Source organism: Xyrauchen texanus, chromosome 3 (genome assembly GCF_025860055.1).
Source record: "Xyrauchen texanus isolate HMW12.3.18 chromosome 3, RBS_HiC_50CHRs, whole genome shotgun sequence".
NCBI classification, from domain to species: domain Eukaryota; kingdom Metazoa; phylum Chordata; class Actinopteri; order Cypriniformes; family Catostomidae; genus Xyrauchen; species Xyrauchen texanus.
Window position 1 is genome coordinate 37429497 of NC_068278.1, and position 24014 is coordinate 37453510.

Sequence of the window (24014 nt, forward strand, 5' to 3'; positions counted from 1 at the left end):
CCAACTGTTCTTCATCGTGCAGTCTGTAACAGCAGAACATCCAGCTTGAGAGAGGAGAGGACAGAGAATTTGGCTTCACTGTTAGGTCATTATTTATCCTGCAGGCAAGGCATGTTTTAGACATTCTACCCTTGTGAAAGTAAGTATGAATTCAGATTTCTGCACTTCTTTTGCCTGTTTTCTATTGTAAAAACATAGTTTGTGCCCATGTAATGATAGACTGATGACTTACCTTTAAGGAATGCACAGCTTTAAAAGGTTCTTGTTAAGATGCAACAGATTAACTAACAAAGGTTCTGTTTAAAACAAATTCCAAAGGTTCTGTAACAAATAATAATTCCAGAAGGGACAATTTTAACAAGTTGACCATTAAATGCTTTAAAGCAACAGAGATTTACATAAAAGGATGTTAGTTTGCCGAGTACAGTGCTATTAATGGTGTGTGTGTGTGTGTGTGTGTGTGTGTGTGTGTGTGTGTGAGGGAGTGAGGCGCCATATTAGCTTGATACTATTTCCATTGTGAACCACTTGCCCAGTGATGATTATGGTCGTCAGCTTGAGCACAGATGGCATAGAGCAGATATGTAGCAGATACCTCTGTTTACAGAACGGAAAGATATGTTTAAAGAAATGAATCACAAGTTCTAATTTAAATGTATAATTTAAATAATAATTTAAAGGTTTATTTTATATGCCTAATATAAGTTTGCCAACTGTCTTTTGTAAAAACATATTCACACTATTCATTTTGTCCTTCAAAAAAGTAATATGTTCCTATACTTTTTGTCAAATTTAGGAAATATCTCACTTTTTACTGTGCTTAAAGTGATAGTTCATTCAAAGATGAAAATTCTCTCATCCTTTACAAAGCAGCATAAATGTAATCCATATTACTCCAGTGGTTAAATCTATGTCTTCATAAGAGATATGATAGGTGTGGGTAAGAAACAGATCAATATTTAAGTCCTTTTTTACTATCAATTTCCACTTTCACTTGCACATTCTTCTCCTTGTGTTTTTGGTGATTCACATTCTTCATGCATATCACCACCTACTGAGCAGGGAAGAGAATTTACACAAACATTTTTTATTAAATATTGATCTGTTTCTTACCCTCACCTATTATAATGCTTCTGAAGTCATATACCACTGGAGTCATGTGGATTATTTTTATGCTGCCTTGATATATTTTTTGGACTTTCAAAGTTCTGGCCACAATTCACTTGCATTGCAATGACCTACAGAGTGGAGATATTCTTCTAAAAATCTGCAGAAGAACGAAAGTTATACACATCTGGGATGGCATGAGGATGAGTAATTTATGAGAGAATTTTCTATTTTGGGTAAACCTATCTCTTTTTGGTACCACAAAAATAAGGGGAATGTGTATAGCCTGTATTAGATGTACATACCACTCATGATTTTGATGTTATAGTCACAGAAACTTCAGTCCTCAGGGAACCTCAGGAATGAGTCTACAAGGAACTGATGTTTGGCTGCAGTAGCTGAGAAGTAAAAAATGTAGGCTTGAAATCGAATGGGGTTTCCATGTGGCCCTTTGAGTTCTGCTTGCATCACAGGAAGAGAATGAATGTTCCCGATGATCATAGAGATTCTTAATGCTGAATAGAATATAAACAAATACCATCCCTCTATCTATCTATTGTCTGTCTGTCTGTCTATCTGTCTGATTTAGGACCTATTAAACCTTCAAACTTCAAGCTTTTAAAGTTTGAACTTTCAGACTAGGGTTTGTCAAGCCAACATCAAACTGACAACTTGGTTTACCTATCTAGTTAAATGTTAAATTAGTGAGTCCAATCTGGAAAAGTATTTAGTGGATACAATAAGGTAAAGAGGAGTTACCTAAACTTTACAACCTGCAAGATTGTAATTGGTTAAGGCACTGGGCATCTTACATGAAGGTAGCTGGCTAATGTCCCAAGTACTATTCATCCAGAAACTGACCTTTTATGACCTCCAATCCTGAAACTGGCTTGCTTGATTGCATATACAAAACACATTTCCTGAATTACTGAATTCTATACATATAGTTTTTTTTTAACAACTTTTTTATCCACATTAGGTATTCAATCACAGGATGGACCATTTAGCTCTCTGCTGCCTCATTGGCCTGTCAATCATTCTGATAAACATTAGCACCACTTATGCCACCCCTGTCATTTTCAATGACTCTTTAGAAAGCAGTGGGCATTGGGAGACTGGGAGCACAGACCTGATCCCCACACCCAGCATTGCCTCCTTCCTCAATGAATCTGTTATATCCACCTCCATCGATGGAGAAAAACATACCAAACCCTTCTTCAATCAGATGGTGGACATATTACAAGAGAACCTCCTCCTCATAATTGTCATTACCACATTACTTCTGCTCGTCTTCACCATCATCTGTTCGGCTGCTATCTTGAGTCACAGACGAAAAGTCAGCACCTACTATCCTTGCGCATTCCCCTCCAAGATGTACGTGGATGAGAGAGACAAGACTGGAGGAGAGAGGTTCTTTAATGAAGTTCCAGAGAAAACAAACACAAGCTCCAGCGAGGAGCCGCTGAATTCAGCTAAGCAGCTCCAAAAGGACATCATGTTGGCTACCAAACATCTACGCACTCCAGTCAAGACTTCTTGGAGGGAGAAGAATGAAAAGGTGGAAGACAAAAAAACAGATGACAAGGAAAACCCTCAGTCTGAGAAGAGTCAAGAGGAGAGCTTTGGCTTTCAAGAGGACAAGACTACAAATCAGTCCGTTGTTGAACATTCTGTGGAAAAGAGCAGCCCCAGCTGGTCCCAGGACAGTATCCAAATTTGTGATATGGAAAAGACTGACCCTTCTGACTCTGGCCCCCCTAATGAGAGCAAACATCCATCAGGGCCAGAGAATTCTGAGATCCAAGACGACATGAACAAACTGGAATTTGATACTTCAGGCTTACCATTTATCAGTGAAGAGAAAACAGCATTTTAGTGTGGACATTTTCGAAGCTTCAAAGGAAATATTTAGACATAAACACGGATTTAAGTTTATTTCTTGTACACATTGTAACAACAAAGAATGGAAATCTGCCATAGTTGCTAATATGGACCATTTGTGTTTCATTATAGTTGTCTGATTTAAAAAAAAAAAAAGAGAAAGAAAGAAATATATTTGCTATTGTTTATGTCTGTTGTATGATATACCACATGTAAATGTTGTAATCTGTTTTTCGTTGTATGAACGGATGCCTATTAGGCAAGACTGTAATATAAAAATAGCATTTTAAGTTTTGGGTTAAAATGCTATTTCGTTTAATATTGTTTTTCAATCAGGGTGGGAACTTTCCAATCACTTCTGTTGTTTTTATACGGAGTTAATTATATTCTCTATCCCATGCTCATTGAGCCATTTTCCTATGGTCCACACATGGTAGGTGATTTCAGGTTTTACTCTCCATGTAAGGATAGTAAACACACACACACACACTATCTAGATGAAGACATATACGCTACCATAGTTTTTTTTTTTTTTAAATAAACCCACTTATAAATACCACTAAATAGATAAATATAAATGACCCTTTATCCAAACCCCAATGCTACCCATAAAATATATTTCTTTAAATTTTTAGAAAGAAAAAAAAAACTAACCCAAACCCCTGTAAATGGGGACATACCATAGAAATTTTTCTATAAAGCTAATTATAATTGCTATAATGCCAGACTAACTCTAACCCCTCGAAGAAAACTTCTTGCATTTTTAGAAAACAAAATCTGAATGGATTCTTTTCCCAAATAAGGATGTCCCAGAATGTCCTCAAAGGGAGATTTTGTCCGATTTAGCTCACTTCCGGAGACATATTTGTTCCCAAACTATAGCTAAGTTTGCGCACACACACAAAAAACATAAGAAAAGCAAACTTACTACTCCAATTAAGGCGATAAGCTTCTCTGTGAGTCAGGTTGTTGTTTACATACTGACTCCAAATATTTCCATTCAAGGTTGAGTGGTATTATACATCTTCAGCTGCTGAAGGCCACCAAGTCTTATGTCCCTACCTCATTTCAAACAGTTTAGTCTATGATCAGTTAGTCTCAACATTTTCATTTACCTTTTATAAATGTATACGAATATAATGAAAATTCTGCACATTAGCTTTAAGTGAACAAATGACTCATGAGATTTCACCAGATTTCTGAAAAATCTGAATGCCAGGATACGTTTTTACAACATTTTCAGTCTAGATTTGTGGCAAATTTGTTTTGCCAAGTGCAACTTCTGCTTCAAGCTTTATCTCTTGTGGTTACCTGTTGATTTAGGTCATTTTTCAATGCCTTAGTTAATTTAATGAAACAAACCTCTTTTAATCATTCAAGAGGTTTACATGTAAAAGTTAACAGCATTTTGCACTAGCTTTAAATGTATGAGATGAAAAACAAACTACAAGGCATACAGATAATTCTGTTCTAATTTTAGACCACAGACATAGTGGCAAAACATCACCATCAATGCTTGTTTTTCATCCAGTTGTGCAGCAGGTCCTTGTCTTTTCCTGAACTAATTCGGTCTCTGCGTTCATGCAATAAACTAATGTTTTAGCCAGAAAGTTTCTAAATCACATCTTCAAGGGAATGAGCATATAAATGCTATGCTAAAATTATACTGAAAAATAAGGTTTTCACTCTAAATGTAAAATGCAAGTTGTCTTTCTCTTTATTGAAATACCCTTTATATTTATTGATTTTGAGAGTGTGCAGTATTAATCAATGCCCATGTGAAACAGGTTTACAAGTGCTTTCTTTTGATATATTGAAGTTTGAAAGTACAGCAGCATATACCCCAAATGAAGTTCATTTTCCCACCTTCAGACTCTACGAAGGATAAGGAACTAATTCACGGACATGATTTAAAGAAATTTGTGCATGCATTCATAAGCACATAAAACCATCCCAAACACTCTTTTAATGACCACTTCTCAAACAATAACACTTAAAGCAGATTCTTTAAAAATATCAAAACAAATAAGGCTTAGGCTGTAACAGTCAAATTGTGCGTTTAAAAGACGGGCTACAGTGCAGGGGTTGGAGAACTTTGGTATAAATGCATGGTGAAAATTTACACCCCTAGTTATTGGCCACCAAATTCTTATCCTCTTCAGCTTTCCGTTTCAGACAGTAGTCTGCCAAAGCTGCTTTGATGGCATCCTCTGCCAACACTGCAAATCACAAAGAGAACAAGGTCAGTTACCGAAAAGTAACACCTTAAAATGTGATGTATTATTTATATACATGTAATTGTGATTTCAATCTTAACAGCAAATAAACACACAAGCACAGATGAATTAAGAGGCATGTAAACATATGGTGTTTAATCAACAGAAATCTTACTTGAGCAGTGCAGTTTGACAGGTGGAAGGCTAAGCTCCTTAGCAATCTCTGTGTTTTTTATCTTAAGGGCCTCATCAATCTGTAAAAGGCAAGCAAATTAAAAGTTTGCAAAAATAATTTTAAACTATTATTTATGAGAACAAACGGTCACATTACAGATCAGGAAAAGAAAACATTTAATCAAAAGTAATTAAAAAAAGTAACAACTGTGAGAATTTGCACTTACAGATTTGCCTTTTACCCATTCAGTGGCTAAAGAACTGGAAGCAATAGCAGAGCCACAGCCAAACGTTTTGAATTTGGCATCCACAATCTTCCCAGCCTCATTCACCTCAATCTAGGGGGTAAAAACAATAGCTACACTTCAGATCATAAAATGTATGACCACTGTGTAAGGTGTGAAACTGTTGCTTCGTGTTTAAAAGAATAGCTCACCCAAAAATTTAAATTCTCTCATCATTTACTCACCTTCATGCCATCCCAGATGTGTATGACTTTATTTCTTCTGCAGCCCACAAATGAAGATTAATTAGAGGACTATGTTGGACTAAGTCCATACAATGTAAGTGAATTGGTGCCAACATTTTGATGCTTCTAAAAGAATGTAAAAGCAATCCATAAGACTCCAGTGGCTAAATCCATATCTTTGAAGTGATATGACGAGACAGATCAATATTAAGGTCCATTTTTGCAATAAATTCTTCTCCCTGCCCAGTAGGGGGCATACACAAGATGAATGTGAAAGTTATAGAGATTTTCAGAGCATGGAGGAGAATTTAAAGTAAAAATGTATTACAATATTGATCCATTTCTCACCCATCGCTTCTGAAAACATCGAGTTAACCACTAGCTTTTGATAAAAGCGTCTGCCAAATGCATAAATGTAAATGAGGGTGAGTAAATGATGATTTTCATTTTAGCGTGAACTATTCAGTTAAAGATTCAGGCTGATAAAACAAAGTTTGCTGGTTTAATCTCTAAAGAAGTTGAAAATTATAGAGTTCCCTAATCAACATTGTGACTGAACCCCAGACAATAAATTCACATGGAATTAGAAACCTCTGCTAAATTATAATTTGCAATACAGTACAGTTATTGATTAAGGTTACATGGATAGTCCACCAAAACTGAAAATTATGTCAACCCTTATGTTGTTCCCAACCTGTATGCCTTTCCTTCCATGAAACGCATAACATGTTAGAAGGTTTAGAGCAACATGAAGAGTAAATTAATGAATATTCACTTTCTAGTAACAAGCTTTTCAAAAGAAACTGGAGCCTGGGCCAATTAATTCATGTTCAAACATGTTTTTTTGGGTTTTTTTTTTGCAATTAATATTCAATTTGATTTCTTGTGTTTTAATTAGGGCTGCACGATTTGGACAAAGTCAAATTGTGATTATTTTGAAAAATATTGCGATTTGAACTGCGATTATGATGGTAATGTTTTCCACATATTCAACTGCAAAAAGGCTACTCGGGTTTTCACACTTTTTGCCCTCTTAAAAAGAACCAAACTGAGACCTTTTTTCAGTTCAACCACAAACAAATAAATGTATAAACAATGAAACAAAGTCTTCTTCATATTCAAATGTTACCATCCACCATGTAACCTTTTTTGTCCATTTTGTGATAGGGTCTCATCATCATCATCATCATTAGTTTTTGAAACCCAATCAACTTGAATATTAGGGATGCTCCAATCAGGATTTTAACATCTGATACCAATCTCCAATTTTCTTTTCATCTCATCAATCAATGCTGATCACTTAACTTTTTATCAGCAGCTCTGTCTAAACTGGTTATATGTAAGCTTTCTGCTCAATGTCACGGTTAACTGCATTTCCCTGTCAGTAAAACCATAGTTGTTGCCTAGTTTTTGCTGTCAGTCAATAATTCAGTACACACAAAATATAAATGTTACTCTTTATTCTAGGCCTTAACTAGTTGGCTTATACAAATTATTCTTTACTGTATATAAGAATGAGGCTTAATGTCAAACTGAAGTTATATACTGATAACCCATTGGTGTAATTAAATTTAAAGTGAAAATGTTTTGGTCACCATTTAATTTAATTATTTTTATTCATTATTTTATTACATTTAATTTAGCAATGAACTATATTATAGTAACTAAATAATTTATATAGATTTATTATATGCATGTTCCTTTTCATTTTGTTGGATGTTGGTAATATTAGTTCCGCTTTCACTTGTTTCTGCGGGGAGTGTAATAAGGGCGACACGCTCTCTCCTGAGGTAAACAAATGACAGAAGTATGAAGAGATGTTTCTGGACTCTAAAGGTGTTACTGTTAATGCTGTTTGCTCAGCAATCATTTAATAAAGATGTTTGAATTATACCCCATTTTGTATGAACTGAACTGTTACTCGAAGCATGAGAGGGAGTTTGAGCACAGAACCGCTCTGAAAACACTGTAACAATTGCGCTAATTTAATATAGACTGGACTGAGCAGCGCAAATATTTTTTGAAGGGAGCAGACTATTTATTTAATTAAATCGCTGCCCTTTGCTATTTAATAATCGCACAAGGTCATATCGCGGTTTCCATTTTATTTCGATTAATTGTGCAGCCCTAGTTTTAATGCATCTTTCTAAAATGTCATTCTAAGGCTAGAGCAATGGTCCCAAACTGTGGTGTCCACTGTAGATGATACCAGGTCAATGTTTGTTGTCAAAATTTCACATTACAGGCATTACAGATAGCAGCCGTTAAAGCAAGATCGTAACCATCTTTCATCTCATGACTATAATAAAAAGCAAATGCCCAACACTTTTTAAGGAGAACTGTTTAAGAGTAAAACTTAATTACTTCCGTTTTTGATAACCTTTGTGAAGATCCATTAATGTGGCTAAGTGAATTTTCATTTCATAAACACATTGTTATTCAAATTTACAATTGTGATTAATTTTGTCTCTGACTATTATTAGGCACAATGGTGGTGTTTTAATTGCCAAAGGGTGCAACGGTGGAATCAAATTGGTCTGTTAAATAACCCAATCTGTTTTACCTGCAGTTTCATCACATCTCCACATGCAGGGGCACCAACCAAACCTGTGCCCACATTTTTGGCATTTTTATCCATAGACCCCACATTTCTTGGGTTCTCATAGTGGTCCACCACCTATAAAATTAAAATGTTGTTATACAAAACGTAATAATGTGACGGTGAGCTCATGCGAGCGATACCACGTTAGTGGTGAAAGTTGAGCAACAATGCCAATTTTAGGATGTCAGTTACACAGCAAACCACAATATATATACATCGACGCGAAAGCGTGATTGCTACGACACAGACTGTACACATTGTCTTACCTTTTTATGATAGCCGCTCTGTAGTATCTGCAGCATCGGGACGCAAAGTGTTCTGTTAATGAGAATTAGACGAGGCGCGCATTTCTTCGACACCACAGCCGCCATGATATCAGCAGCACTAATGACGTACTTGAAATTCAGATAGCGGATTTAATATGCTGTACAGTCTCGTAGATTTTAACAAACATCGCGAGAGGGGAAACAAAAAAGCAATATATACACTTTTTTTCCTGATTTCTCCATGGGCGAGAGATTTCCTCTCGGATGCTCCACACTTCCGCTTAGTTGTTGTTATAACAACTACACGTGGCTTAAAAACTACTTGAAAATGAATGTCACAAACAATAAGCCCTCACAAAAGCAGCTGAGACATTTCGAGTCAAAACAGATGTAGGCTAATCAGAGGTTGCATTAAACAAATTTTCTGTCACAAAACATTGACAGATAATTCCAAATGATCTCCGTCATTTTGGAAGATACAAAGATTAAACATAGCCCGTTGTTTTGTTTTTTTATTACTATTAATCATCTTTACGAGGTTAATACCTCATGCAGTGAGTGTATGTGAATGAGGTTGAGACAGAGTTGTTGTTGTAGAAGGCGGCACTCGTTAATGTAGAAAAAAATACCATAAATCGGAAGATTTTTAAATGGAACCTATGATGACCATACACCCGCTTTTCACGGACATGTCCTCTTTTTCGAACCTTAATAAAGCATCCAGTCGGATTTCTAGATTCCTTAAATAACAGGTGTTGTGCTAATTCCAACTGCCTGGCTGAAGCCTACCCTCTTAGCGTGCACGCGCGCAGTACCGCCGTGTCTCCACTAGATGGCAGTACAAAAGTGGGAATTTCGACTTCACCCAACCCATGATGACAAGTTATACATTTTCCAGTAGATGGCAGCACAGACTCAGAAATATAATTCAATGGATTTCAAACGTCATTTCCGTTCGTCCTTTTGCAAACGTCGACGTCAAAAAATCCTATTGGAATTTCAGTTTATCCTGTAGTATCTTATTGGACTCTTGTAGGATCTTATTGGATTCTTAGAATCCTTCAAACAGATTTATTTTCATGAAATTTCAGTTTGTCCTGTAGTAGGCTATATCTTTTTAAATTCTATATCTGTATTTCTGTATGTTGTGCTATTTTTCCAGGTAATTACAATTAAATATTATAAACATTTATACAGCAAGATCATTTTAATCATTTCAAATCAGAAATTATATAAATTATAGATAGATTCATAAATAAAAGAATATAAATACAATTTATAAATACTTTAGATAGAATGTTATATAGTCGACACAATAAAAGGAATTATTTACACTAGGAACACCATGCAGCTCAGTTATTATAAAAATATTCAGCCATTAGCTGAGCTCTATGCTAGGCCTATACATCAGTCAAGCTCTATGCTGTTTGGTTGTAATGCAATATAGCATGCTTTTTTTAAGAACAGAGCATGGTTTTACAATTGTAAGTGATGGAGTTGGCACCACTTCTTTTATATGGGAAGGAGATCCTTCAGAAACAAAACCAGCATGTGTGGTTTGTAAAAGCTGAACTTGAATGAGTGGATCGTTTTTGTGGTCATGTATGATATTTACAATTGACTCAGTCTTTCCAATGCAACCATTATTTAGCTGAACAGTAAAACTGTTGTGTTTGTACTCCTTTCCATATTTCTCTATCTTTAACAGTTGTCCATTCACAATTGCTCTGTCATATATCTCTGCAGAGTACTCATCATTTTCAGATAGATCACAGACTGGGAGCATTAAGAACTTATCTCTGTGATCTAACAATTTTTGTCGAGAACTTCCCAACAAAACAAGACCTTCTAGCTTTTGTACCTTAGCAACAAGAGGATAAACACCTAGCCAGTCATTGACAAGTTTGCCCACCCTATTTGAGACATCAGCACTAGTTGTTGTTCGTTTAAGTAGTTGGGGAATTGACTGAAGTATGTTGAATTGGCGTGCAATTTGAGATGGAATATAATTTGTTCCATGACACAACCTCTTCAGTTTCTGGTTGTGACCCTCAAAAGAAAATGCAGATGTACACCAAAGAGGTCCATACATCTTGACAGAGAAGGGCAAATGTGTGAGTTGATGGACATTGAAGGACATTTGGCACAAGCCATATGTCTTTGGTATCTCCTCCACAAACTTTGTGATCTTGGATGTTGCTGCTGCCAAGTCATTTTCTGTGACAGTGTCTTTCAGAAAGCAAATTGCAAATTGCAATTGCAGTGACCAGAAGTAGCCAATGTTTCAAAAATTTTGTTGGAAGAATCTTGTACAGAACAGGACCACTGTAGAATAATAGCCAGCTTCTGCATTCTGCAGCCTTCCACCTTTGCGCAACTTTCACAGTCCATGGTATTCTTGGTACAGTCAGGGCCATAAATATTGGGACATCGACACAATTGTAATCTTTTTGGCTCTATACACCACCACAATGTATTTGAAATGAAACGAACAAGATGTGCTTTAACTGCAGACTTTCAGCTTTAATTTGAGGGTATTTACATCCAAATCAGGTGAACGGTGTAGGAATTACAACAGTTTGTATATGTGCCTCCCACTTTTTAAGGGACCAAAAGTAATGGGACAATTGGCTGCTCAGCTGTTCCATGGCCAGGTGTGTGTTATTCCCTCATTATCCCATTTACAAGGAGCAGATAAAAGGTCCAGAGTTCATTTCAAGTGTGCTATTTGCATTTGGAATCTGTTTATCTGAATCAAATTAAAGCTGAAAGTCTGCAGTTAAAGCACATCTTGTTCGTTTCATTTCAAATCCATTGTGGTGGTGTATAGAGCCAAAAAGATTAGAATTGTGTCGATGTTCCAATATTTATGGACCTGACTGTATATCAGATGGAGGTTTGATGGTAAGCAGCCTTTGATCAACAAGCTTATGTGATGTCCCAATGTACCATGGGCTGTCATGGTATTTGCTACTGAACCACAAGTCCATGAATTGCTTTATCACTCCCAAGAGAACACAGTGCATGTAGTCAATTGGAAAGCTGTTCACAATGTCAAAACCAGTGGAGGGATTCAGGAGGACTAATGGTGATACTGTCTTCACCCCAAACACATGGACAACATCATTCTCAATGGCCCACTGCCCACATTCAATGACATGGTCATGGGTTCTTTTCTGTGCCTCAGTATGTGGATAGACTCTGACATATCCTCTTCCCTTTGGCACTGTTTTCCCTTCATTTAAGCAATGTCCACATCCATATGCACCATTGAACCGATGTATACCTTGAAGCACACATCGGGCTACTGCATCACATGAGCATATGATAGGGAAAACTTTAGACACCACAGTTGTTTTTGTATGTCGGTGCCTCCATTCCAGACCTTGTGAATTGATTTTTAGAATGTCATCCACAAATTGCTTAAGGTAGGTGGACATGTCAGGTTTACCACGCCCAAACCAGACACCTGCGAGTATTATGTTTTTGAAACGAACATTTGGTTGGAGTTCATTTATTACACATCTGATGGGCCACAATGAGAAAGGTGAAGATTTAAACATTGGAATGCCATCACAGTTCCAAAGTAGTGATATGTCATTAGCTGTGAAATTAGGAAGTGTTTGATACATTTCACCCTTTCTCACATCATTTGTTCCATATTCATCAGATTGAAATGCACATCATCTTTTTGTAGGATGTCCCTTCTCGATAGAGAGACTTATATAAAAATTGCCTTCTGCAATATTCTTTTGTGGGTCATTTATCTCATTACACTCTGGACAATGCATGTTGTTCTTTGAAAGATATGTTCAGCAAATTTTGCAGAAAAGGTGAACATTTAGAGACTCAGATGGATCATGGAATATTTTTCGGAAGAGGTGGAGAGACTCTGGCAATATGTTGCTACTCGGGAGAAAGACATTTAAGAGCTTTAAAAGGTCTTCCACAGCACTTGCTGTTAATTATTTCAAATGTATTGAATTGAAATTCTTATTTATACTCAGCTTCAAGCTGTAAAAATAGGGTACCTTTTGTAAGGGCCTCGTTGTTTTGCATTCATTTCAATGTAGGGATATCTTCTTGTTAAGAGGAATCATTTGTGGTCACTGTTGTGGAAAAATTAAATATGTATAACGTACTGCATATGTAAATAATAATACTTATAATACAAAATCTTGGCGTTAGAGAGTCAACATAATAAAACTGAACGGAAAATAATTTGTATATAAAGAAAACCGCCCACAACTCTATAGGCATGAACAATCAATTGCGCATGCGCATCCTTGCTCACTGCAGCGCAACGGTCGGAGGGGACGATATCATACAACTTTCTGGAAGACGAACTGTGACAAACAATTGTAAGTAACGCATGCGCATCCTTGCTCACTGCAGCGCAACGGTCGGAGGGGACGATATCATACAACTTTCTGGAAGACGAACTGTGACAAACAATTGTAAGTAACATATTTAAAAGTTTCTTTATATTAACATTTGACACAATCTAGAAATATTTATGTGTAAACCTGCGTAAAATGTTTTTTTCTTAACATTTTAAGACTTGTGTGGTCAGTAACGTTAGCATCTGATTTTCGATATATATAATTAGATCATGTTTAACGGTCTTACTTTTGTCAACTGCTTACACCATAAGTAGAAACTTTGTAGTAGAAATACACCATAAGTAGAAACCATTTTTTAAAAATCATTTTTTAAACGTTATTTTTGTAGTTAACATCACAATGGACTTTGTCATCAGTGGCTGTCGGTTATGCCTCGGACATAAGTTTCTGTTGCTTAGTAACCGTTTTAAACATTATTTTGGAGGAAAATGCCCCTTATCTGTTCTAAATCTACTGTAAACCTCGCAATATAAACGAGAAACAACTTGTGATCTTTGCGCTTGAGCATAACTCTCCAAGAGAAAGCAAGCAACAGGCTGTCATAATGTACGAGAATCATACAGGCACGCAACTACATGAATGAGGTCCGTATCCAACAAAACCTTAACCCCAAGATTAATACACCTATAAAAACATTAATGTCTTTTTACATTAAACATCAAAGCATATAATATTAGGATAAACGCTCTTTGTTTTGCCCACACAGCACTAGCATATGATTGACAGAATATTGATCACAAAGAAAATATATATATATATATATTTTTAAATCCTATTTAGAAAATTAAGTTTATGTTGATCCAATGGATTGAAGATCCCCCAACATGGGATGTGCTTCCAATGGAAAAAATAATTAATGGACGGTGTGAAATTGGTGGTGTATGTGATGTACAGTACAAAGAAGAATCCAGCCCTGCAAAAAATGTAAACGTTGGTAAGTATGTTTTTGTAATATGTCTGTGCATTACTGTGATAAAATTAATGCATGTTGTGATAATTATTATTTATCATTTCAGGAACTAGATCTGCCATGCTTAAGCAGCTTCATTCTATTGAGAAAAATCAGTCCATCAAAAGATCCCGACCTGAAGCGAATGAAGAATTAGGGAGAGGGCAGCGCCAGAAATATAGCAGAATACTTTCTGAATCAGAAAGCAGTGAGGAATATGAGGTAAGTTAGGATGATGCGGTTTATGGTAACCCTAACCCCATTTTGTCTAATATCTAACACGATATTAACTCCTTGTTTATTAAATATCAAAATCGACTGCTGCCGGTAAATCATTTTCCGATTTATCACCAAAATTTTGGAACAGTCTTCCTAATTTGAAGGTTATATTTGTAATTAAATAATTCTCTTTTATTTACAGTCAGTCAGTAAACAGGTTTCTGCAAAGAAAGTCAAAACGATAAGAGCCAGATCCTTTCTGCAGCAGTATAGTCTAGAAAAAGTAAGATTATTTCAACAAAGTTCCATATATCAGGGCTCTAGACACATTCCCACTAGTCGCACTGGTGTGACTAATTGTCTCGGTTGGCCTCACCGATTTACAATTTGGTCGCACCCTTTTTTTATATTAACCTAAGGGGTGGGCTATATTGGGCATGAAATATCCACAATTTTATCACGATTCTTTTTCAATTAAATATACAATTAAAAAGAATGACAGACATTTATTCCAAGTGGTAAAGTTACAAATCTTTGTCATTATTTTCTTTGTTATTAAAAAATAAGAACAAAGATACACATTACATACACAACATAATATACAAATGAAATAAACATTGCTTTTTTTCCCAGCAACAGTAGATGTATTTAACGGTAACATACCAGAAAGAAATTAAATGAACAAATATAAAAAATAAAACACTACATAGACTTCACTGTATAAATTATACATTGATTCTTATTAAAGCTACTATTAAAGTTCTCACAAGACTCGTATTTTCACAGCACCCATTCACTGCAGAGGATCCATTGGTGAGTAAATTATGTAATGCTAAATTTCTCCAAATCTGTTACAATGATGAAACAAACTGATCTACATCTTGGATGGTCTGATGTTGAGTACATTTTCAGCAAGTTTTAATTTTTGCCTGAACTAATAACCTTTAATGACTACATACAAACTGTACTAACAAATGTTTTACAATTCTAGGAATCAAGCAGGGAGGCAACAACATCAACAAGGAATGCCAGTGGAGTCAATCAACAAATTTTGGCTGAATTAAAAGAGATTATGAGTGTTCTTGTGGAAACTCTAACACTTTTAAAAAAATGGTAACTCTGTGTAAAGTTTTTAATTTTTCTAAGTGATTGCATCAAAATATATAAAAACCTATTTTGTTCTAGGATGCACTCCATTAATGACTGCACCAGTCCACACTCCCCCCTGGACCCACTTTGGATTTGCCAACTTCCCCTGTGGTGCCTGCCCTTTCCTCTCTACGGTCTCTTCGTGTAAAGGAGACTAGGAGTAATAATGACTGCAAAAATGTATAGTTTTTAAGTAACATTCAAAATGCCTTCTTACTAGGGCTGCATGATTTGGTCAAAAAATTATATTATGATGCAGTGTTTCCCACAGGAGTTTATATATTAAAAGAAGTCAGAATTGTTAGATTATTTTCGGTTCATATTTTCAGCCTTTTTTCTCTTTCTGCCAAAAACCAGAAATGCCATTTTACATGAGACATGATACATACATTTTGGACAAAATGGACAAAAAGCTTTATATATTCTGCCCTCCAGTGGCCTATATGAGTCTTTAAGTCTGTAAAAGAAGTCAACAAACTGAAAAATAAAGCACAAGAAACAAACACACAGGAACAAAAATACAAGTAAACACAATGTAATCCTGACAACTTAATCCAATGTTTAAAAAAATATATATATTTATAATTTTTTTGTTCTAGAGATATATGCAAATTAGCACATATTTAAACATAACATTTCAGAAAACTAGTATTGTACTTGAAATGTAATAAATCATTTGGAGAAGTATGTCAATAGAGGGTATGCACATGACGTCACCGTCGGCTGGATTGACTGTGGTCACATCCACTGAGCGGCAAAAAGCGGCAGCATTGGTTTCTCCTATTAAATCCAGTCACACAGCAGCTCTTCTGCCACTCCGTCCGGCTGAGGGAGTGTGTTCCAGCGGGAAACTCAAGTCAATGCATTCCCTCTATATCTATTAGTGATTCTTTTTTTTTACCCTATTCACCTGGGGTGTCTTGTCGTAATTGTGTCCACTCAGAATGAATTAATCATGGCTGACAAAAAATAGTGCTCTTGGATGATTCTGAATCTACGCTCATAGGTTTCATCATAAACAAAATATTATTAAGTTCACTTTTTAACTCTGTTACCATTTCATTGTTTGATCACTGTTTTCAGATTAGAATTGGCCCCAACAGGTCCATCGGTGCAGAACAGTTTGGACACATGAAATGGACAGATGCAAAAAAAAGACCTCCTGGTGGCTGTCTTTGGAAGAGCAACACTGGCAACACTGCTATACAGGAAAAAGTTCCAGTGCCTTCAAAGAAAGAGAAATTGACAAAAATGCCTATCCCAGTATATAATAGTAAACCAGAATATAGGCACAGCCTTCCCTTGAGGAGTTCCATTGTGAACATAATGCCCAATACCATATCCTCAATAATCATTATGGTTTTTAAACTTATGTTAATTTCTTTCTTTACAGGTTACATCAAAAATAAATTCAATGTTGAAGCAAGTCTAATTAAGAAGGCCATCTCCCAGAAATGTGCAGATGAATGCAAGATGTCAAAAAGGCGCCACAATGGTTGTGTGTGAGTTTGTGTGAATCAGACTTATTTGTTCAGGATATGTTTAATGTTGTATTTCAGTTATTGTTGTGTTTGCGCTTGCACGCACGTGTGTGTGTGTGTAAATCTGTAATGAATATAATCTGTAAAAAAAGTAATAAATTCATTCAAGTTGCGGAAGAAGAAATTAAATTCTGAAATTAAAAACAGAACATGCATTTGTTGATTTGTTTTTTTATTTCATCAGTCCATTATCAGTGCCTTAGAAATGTGTGCACTAATACTGGTGTGCCCAAATCACCAGCCATGTTGTTTATAATGTGACTGCAGGTTGCACAACATACATTAAACCGTGAACAATATCTACATTGAGGTGAGTTTAAGCAAAAGGAATTTAGGAAATCCCATATAAACTGGAGTAGTGACCCAGTTGGATACCATTAAAATCCTGTAGAAAATCCTACAGGATATTTATGCATTGTCCTATAAGACAATTCCTATCGGAATCCTATAGGAATGGTTCCAAAATATGATAGAAATTCTAAGTAGAATCCTGTACAATTTTCTTATTGGACTCTTTAGGATTTTTTGACAAGTGCATGCGTCGGTCCGCCGGAAAAATGTCCGGTAGGCCAGATTACCAGTCCTGCCCTGCTCCTCGTCGTCTATTCCAAATGATCACTTTATAAATGATGCCTGTGAGCTGGACCGTATTCAGGCATGCACTGCAAAAAGTACAAATCACACACAGAGAATTAATGCAAGCCCACGTTAAATTTATCATATGTAACCGGTGTTGATCTGCAATTAGATATTCAACTTGACCAAAAAAAGCTAACTTGGTGAGTTATACGGTTATTCATTGTGGTTATTTTCCTAAATTAACGTTAGCTGCATAGCTAATATTCATTTATCCTAAGAAAATAACCACAATGCACGTTCAACGTAAACAAAAGCTACAAAGCACAATTATGTGTTCAGAATACAAATTTAAAGCCTGCAAAAAATATGTTTGAAAATGTCTACTGATATCTTACCTCAACAAGTTTCTTAAACTTGTTTCTATTGAAGTAACACGTGCGCCACTGAACGTAATGCTGCTGCAATAAAGAGTAACATAACACGCTCACGCTTAGAATAAGCAGGAAATGAAAGTCAAAATAAATAATGAATTATGCAGACTTAAATGTTTTGAATGTGACTGGATAGGTAAAAATTACTCACCAAAACAGACGATTTCCCATTGAGACCCGTAGGAATACAGAATGTTAGGGAATACCAAGATGGCGGCGCAGTAGCTTCACTGTTGTGACGTCATGAGAAATCCAGTTTTATATATATATATATATATATATATATATATAAAAGATCAGTTGTTTTTACACAGTTTGTGGAAGTCAATTCTAGGTCTTTTTTGTCTGCTATTTGAAAGTTAAATCACTAGCCTACAGTTAGATTTTACACCAAGGTGTCACATGCTTTACAAAAGAAAATTTGTTTCATTCAACTCTTGTAATGTTACAATGTTGTATTTAATGAACATAAGTGTATTTAATTTGCATGATAATGAATAATGTTACAGGTATTTTATCTAAAACACTTGTTAAAATTGTACATATTGTAAAGTTCTGTAATTGGCACGTGGTGGAAATAAATATAGCCTAGCTTTATTTCCACTGCACCTTTCAGCATTGAAGCAAAACAACATAGTTTTAACAAATAAGAGAAATCTACACAAAATTAATAACAAAAACAATGTAAACACATGAATGCATATAAAAAAAAATGATAGAATAAAGATATATATACATCTTCTATCTTGTAACTGTAAACTGTTCTTTTTATTCAGGTGGCTGAATGGGTGTCATGTCAGGCTGCCAAAGCATCAATTAAAGTAGAACGATTTACACCTATAAATGTAAACTGTCGCTCTCCCTTTCTTTCTGCACCACCACCGACTGACATTCATAATGCTCTAATAAATTATATATTTCTTTCAAGGTTACACAGCCCTTTGAACTTTTGGGAATGGATCTGATTGTGAATCTCTCCCTTACAGACAGTGGCCATCAGTATAAATGTGTAATGATTGATTACTTGAGCAAATGGCCGCAGAAATCCACTCTGATCCAAGTCGGCAGAGGTCACAAACTGCATTAAGTTTTTTTTATTAGTTTGAGGCACCAAAACGTATACTCGCAGATCAAGGGAGGGAGTTTGTTACTCAGGTTAGTTGAAGTTGTACACTGCTCTACAATAATAGCATATGGCCAGCATTTCTTTTTAAATAATGAATCATACAATTTTGTTTTTAAATCACAGATCATCAATATAAGAGTCCAAAATTCTCAGAATCAAAAGGAGTTTGTGCTCACCTTATCATCCGCAGACTAATAGTCTTGTTGAAAGGATGAATACTGTACTATAATTATATAGGTACTTTGCTGTATTGGCATTTGGACCAAAATGATACAAAACTAATGTTATATTTACTCTATGGATGTTAAAACCATCTTAACTGTATGAATTTTATAGGGCTCTCTGCAAATTTGTAAAAAAAAAATGTTTTAAAAAGCAGTGGGATAAACATCTCGATGCTGTCATGTTCAGACTGAGGACCAAAAAACATGACCAAAGTTTCCCCCCTTTTACATGATGTTTGGTCCCTGAACATTATAGGGTGGGTGTGCATTGACTCTTGTTTACTTGTCATGCATTCAGTGTGAAGTAGTCTACATGAATTTGAGATTCACAGACATTTTAAATAAGAGATCAAGGAAATACATTCTTTTTACAGAACGACAACACTGTTGATGCAGTGAAGAATTGACAGAGGGTGTCCTAAAACCACACACACAAATTTTCTAGACCCTTACACTGTTAAAACCATAGAAGGGAAGAGTGCTAATCTGGCAGATGAGAGGGGTCATTTTTCCAGAAATAATATTGACGGCTTGTGGCTGCATATTGAGGAGACACCATGCATTCTTCACAAGATTGTATTTGGAACATCCACAGCAACACCTGCATCAAAAAACATCTCTGCTGCATCACCTGTAACCTTGGCTGCAAAGGTGTGCTCACCCACCACCACAGCTGCATTGGTGTCATCCACTACCACCACTGGAGCATCTGCAACACCTATAACTTCAGTTGCAACCATGTCATCACCCACCATCTCTGCCACAGAATAATCACCTATAACTTTAGCATAATCTGTGCCTTCTCCCTTCAGCAGCTGTGGCACAAACCACCAAAGCAGTACAGCACAACCTCAACAGCAGTAACTCAGCAACAGGAGGAGTAAAAAGTTATAAACCAAAGTTAGAAATATTATTTGGTCACATATGTTAACTGATAGTGCTTTGAAAAATTCTTAGAACACCGGTCATTACAGGTATCAAAGAGGCTTGGTTGCGGTCCAGAATTTGGCCATACAAAATCTTTACAGACATTAATAAAACTGCTCCAAAACATTAGCTTGAAAGTTAAAAAAAAAAAAAAAAGGTCAGCGATTTAAATAGACTAGGATCAAATCCCTCATTGTCTTGCTTAAGTCATAAATGCTTCTTGTAAAGAGATTCAATGCACAGTCAAAAGAACAAGCATTCCAAATTGACTCATTCGAAATGACAAACATCTGGAATGGAAAAAGATCCAAACTAAAGGTTAGTTTATTCAGGTTTTGTAATGATACGCAGATCCTGAAGCTGGAGATGAACCCAAGTGCTGGAGTCTATTGAACAGGACACTGAAACAGGCAGGCAAGGCAAGTGTCAAGTACACCATCTTTGGAGATGTATGGGATCAGGGAACCAAGGCCGAAGTCACCAAACCAACCAACAGGTGCCCAGACAGGTAACTTCGACATCAAACAGGATCACAGGTGAGTCATGTGCACAAATAGTGGAGCAGGGAAGTATATCCAAACACAAGGAATTCTCGTGTCACGTTTCCGGATCATACAGAAGTGCTCATAGTAGAACAGGGATGTAGATATGCGGTAAACTCTTGGGCCCGGTTTTTCAAAAGTAATCCACTAGGATTTTGGATAACGGATTGGATCAAATCTTGAAAATGGGTTTTTCAAAAGAAAAAACGGATTACATAATCGGATTAGATCACGTAATCCAATCTTGGTTTTGATCCGGATCAAACCTTTAGTTTGGGTTTTTCAGAACTTTTTTGTAGGATTTGGATCACTTTTATCCATAAAATCTGGATTAAACTGATCCCATCAGAAGGGTGGATTCAGCATGGATTTCATGCCCAAAATGTAATGAAAACAATAGGTTACTATCGTAACCCCGGTTCTCTGAAACATCAAGTGGAGAGATCCACCTGCGGTGGATCTCGAACACGAGATGATGAAAGAGAACTTTAAAAATGTATCAAATAATACTATATTTGGATCATGCAGTATCTTACAAGATATCCTATTTATTCATAAGGTTTTAATTTTATTTGTTCATCCGTCAGGCTACAGTGATTAGGTAGGCTTTAACGTATTCAGCCTTTCAGTATAGGCCTACAGCAAAATAGAAAGAGTTTGGCCTCATAAAATAATCCCCCAAACAGCTGTCAAAATTGACCAAAAACAATACATTTTATTCTGTCACTAATTGATATATATATTCATCACAATCTAAAATATTTTTGTTTTTAGAATATTTATTAGTGATGCATGCAATGATTACAGAATAACCAAAAAAATGCAAAGAATGGCAATAACTGATTTTTGAAATCCAAAACAAATCCAAATCAGAAATAGTGTCTAACTATTGCGTCCCTTGTTGCACGTCCTGTTTGCTCGTTCTGGCAGAATGCAGGAGGTTGGTTAGGGTCTCCAAGGGGTTCAGGTGCATCATTGTCAGCACAGAGAGGGACATTGCACTTAGTAGCGATGTTGTGCAGGACAATACAGGCAAGGGTTATGTTGCATGCTTTCTGTGGTTCCGCTCTCAGGTAGTTAAGGCATGCAAAGCGCCTCTTAAGAACTCCATTTAAACGCTCAATTGCACATCTTGCTCTGCAATGAGCAGTGTTGAAGCGTGCCTGCGCCGGTGTATTTCCTGTTAGAAAAGGAGTCATCAGCCATGGTAGGAGTGGGTAGGCACTGTCTCCTAATATTATGCCATCCAGTCGGTTGGTTTGGAGGTCTCTATATAGAGCGCTCTCCCTCAGGATGCATGCATCATGGACAGACCCAGGCCACTTGACAACGCAGTTGGTGATGATGAGGTCAGCATCACACACAAGTTGGACATTGATGCTGTGCCTCCCCTTTCTGTTCATAAACTCCCATTCATTCTCACAAGGTGCTTGTATATGCACATGTGTGCAGTCGATTGCTCCAATAGTATTAGGCATATTCCCCAAAAGAAGAAAGCTGTGCTTGGCCTGGGCAATCTGGTTGTCCTTTGGAAAAGAAACAAATTAATTGACCAGGCTGGCCAGTGCGATTGACACATCTCTCACCACATCACACACAGCTGATTTCACCACTCCCATATAGTCACCAACAACTTGATAGAAAGTCCCACATGCATAAAATCGGAGAGCAATGAGGATCTGGTCTTCCACAGACAGACCGTGACTCCTTTGGGTTCTGTGTTGAAGTTTTGGCCTGAGAAGGTTCACAAGGTACTCTATATCAGCCTTCCCAAAGCGAAACCGGACATACTGCTCCTCAGAGGTGTATTGCTCCAGTGGCTTGGTACGTTCAACATACACCCTTTGACGGTATCCTCTCCTGGCAAAGTGGTGGTGGCGGTGGACAACACCTGCCATTTCACTGTCTCTCTGTGAATCCTCTGAGAAAGGCTGATTTATATGGCTGTGTAGTTGGTCTTTTCAAACACACCTATTACAACTAATAATTGAGGCAATTGGACCCAAGGCCTATAACTGATGAACAATGTTCACTATAGTAAAGCAACGGAACCATGGACTCAAGAAGCTGTAACTTGCCATTATGGAACAATAGTGGGAAGTTTTAATTCTGCTAAGGATACCAACAAAAAGAAAAATGATGTTTGGATTTTAATCACAGAAAATGTGAATGCCATAGGGTCTGGTCAGAGGAGGACCACAGACCAAATCAAATTGCGGTGGAAGAATCTTAAGGCCAGGGCAACAAAGGACCATGCTGAAGCCAAAAACCCACAAACAGGCAACAAGCCATTTAAGAGGGGAGATTACACAGATGTGGTCCTCGACATCATTGGAGGTGAGAAGTCGCAAGCTCTCCATGGTATTCAAGGTGTTGTAGGGGATGGCGAGCCTTGGATTGAGGAGGAGGAGGAGAATCTGCCAGTTCCTCCTGAGGCTGATCCAGAGAGCGTATTTATATTGAATCTCAGCTCTGTTCCTGTGGAAGAAGCTGGATCCTCATTGGTTGAGCCAGTGGTAGTTGCCACAGGATCTCAGAGGAAAGGCTTGAAGCGCCCTTCATCAAACAAAGATGATGATTACAAGGCACTTCTGCAAAAAGAGACTGAAAGGGCAGAAGCACAGCTTCGTCTGGCAGAGGAACAACTGACTCTGACCAAACTGCAGCAAACCAAGGCCAGACTTGAGATCCGCCTCCTAAAGGCTACGCTCAGACAAGCTGGTCTCTCCACATCAGATGAGGAAGTCTGAAATTATTGTGGAGTATTTGACATTAAGTCTTTTTTTTAATTCAATACATCTATATTTGAAACTTGTTATAAATATCCTCAATGTACAGTGTTTGTGTTGTAGGTCTCAGATGCGTGGACTGCTGGAAGAGGATGGGGTGGGGTTTTTCTTGTTTTTAGTTTTTTTTAAATGTGTGTGTTTTCATTTCAAATAAAAATAAACTTATATTGACCCCACACTGGCTATTCTACTTGTTGCTCTTTACATATCTATAGTTCTACATTGTGATTTCCTATCCTTGTCACGATTCATGAATTCGCTGTTTCCTTCATGTCCCGTTTATTGTTGTTCTGTGTTGTGAGCGTGTGTTAGTGGGCGTTACCGCTCGTTCCATTGATCAGCGTGCCAGCTGATCTCATTCCCCGCACCAGCTGCTGCCTATTCACTCTCATGCATATATACTCATCACTATCTCCTCTC

At 36.8% G+C, this 24014-nt stretch overlaps 3 protein-coding genes across 3 annotated transcripts; 1 reads left to right on the forward strand and 2 right to left on the reverse strand.

Moving 5' to 3' along the window:
• Positions 1-3278, forward strand: LOC127632931 (transmembrane protein 119-like). Its single transcript, XM_052111779.1, has 2 exons — positions 1-139; positions 2087-3278. Exon 2 carries the CDS (start codon positions 2102-2104, stop codon positions 2981-2983), a length of 882 nt encoding a protein of 293 aa, XP_051967739.1. The 5' UTR covers positions 1-139; positions 2087-2101; the 3' UTR covers positions 2984-3278.
• A 136-nt stretch (positions 3279-3414) lies between these two features.
• On the reverse strand, positions 3415-9487 carry LOC127632941 (iron-sulfur cluster assembly scaffold protein IscU-like). The gene is made up of 5 exons (XM_052111789.1): positions 8716-9487; positions 8411-8524; positions 5606-5716; positions 5380-5458; positions 3415-5207 (listed from the first exon to the last, which is right to left on the reverse strand). Exons 1-5 carry the CDS (start codon positions 8818-8820, stop codon positions 5116-5118), a joined length of 501 nt encoding a protein of 166 aa, XP_051967749.1. The 5' UTR covers positions 8821-9487; the 3' UTR covers positions 3415-5115.
• Positions 9488-19902: 10415 nt separating this feature from the next.
• Positions 19903-22703, reverse strand: LOC127624753 (putative nuclease HARBI1). Its single transcript, XM_052099620.1, has 3 exons — positions 22392-22703; positions 21693-22331; positions 19903-20151 (listed from the first exon to the last, which is right to left on the reverse strand). The coding sequence occupies exons 1-3, from the start codon at positions 22701-22703 to the stop codon at positions 19903-19905; spliced, it is 1200 nt and encodes a 399-aa protein (XP_051955580.1).
• Between the last annotated feature and the right edge of the window lie 1311 nt (positions 22704-24014).

Coding starts and splice junctions, on each gene's coding strand:
- LOC127632941 (XM_052111789.1), bottom strand. CDS start 8,820: ATGGCGGCTGTGGTGTCGAAGAAATGCGCGCCTCGTCTAATTCTCATT. Junction 8,525..8,715: donor AGAGCGGCTATCATAAAAAG/GTAAGACAATGT, acceptor TTAATTTTATAG/GTGGTGGACCACTATGAGAA. Junction 5,208..5,379: donor TGTCAAACTGCACTGCTCAA/GTAAGATTTCTG, acceptor TGTGATTTGCAG/TGTTGGCAGAGGATGCCATC.
- LOC127624753 (XM_052099620.1), bottom strand. CDS start 22,703: ATGGCAGGTGTTGTCCACCGCCACCACCACTTTGCCAGGAGAGGATAC. Junction 22,332..22,391: donor AATCAGCTGTGTGTGATGTG/GTGAGAGATGTG, acceptor TCTTTTCCAAAG/GACAACCAGATTGCCCAGGC. Junction 20,152..21,692: donor GTGCAACAAGGGACGCAATA/GTTAGACACTAT, acceptor TTTGTGCCACAG/CTGCTGAAGGGAGAAGGCAC.
- LOC127632931 (XM_052111779.1), top strand. CDS start 2,102: ATGGACCATTTAGCTCTCTGCTGCCTCATTGGCCTGTCAATCATTCTG.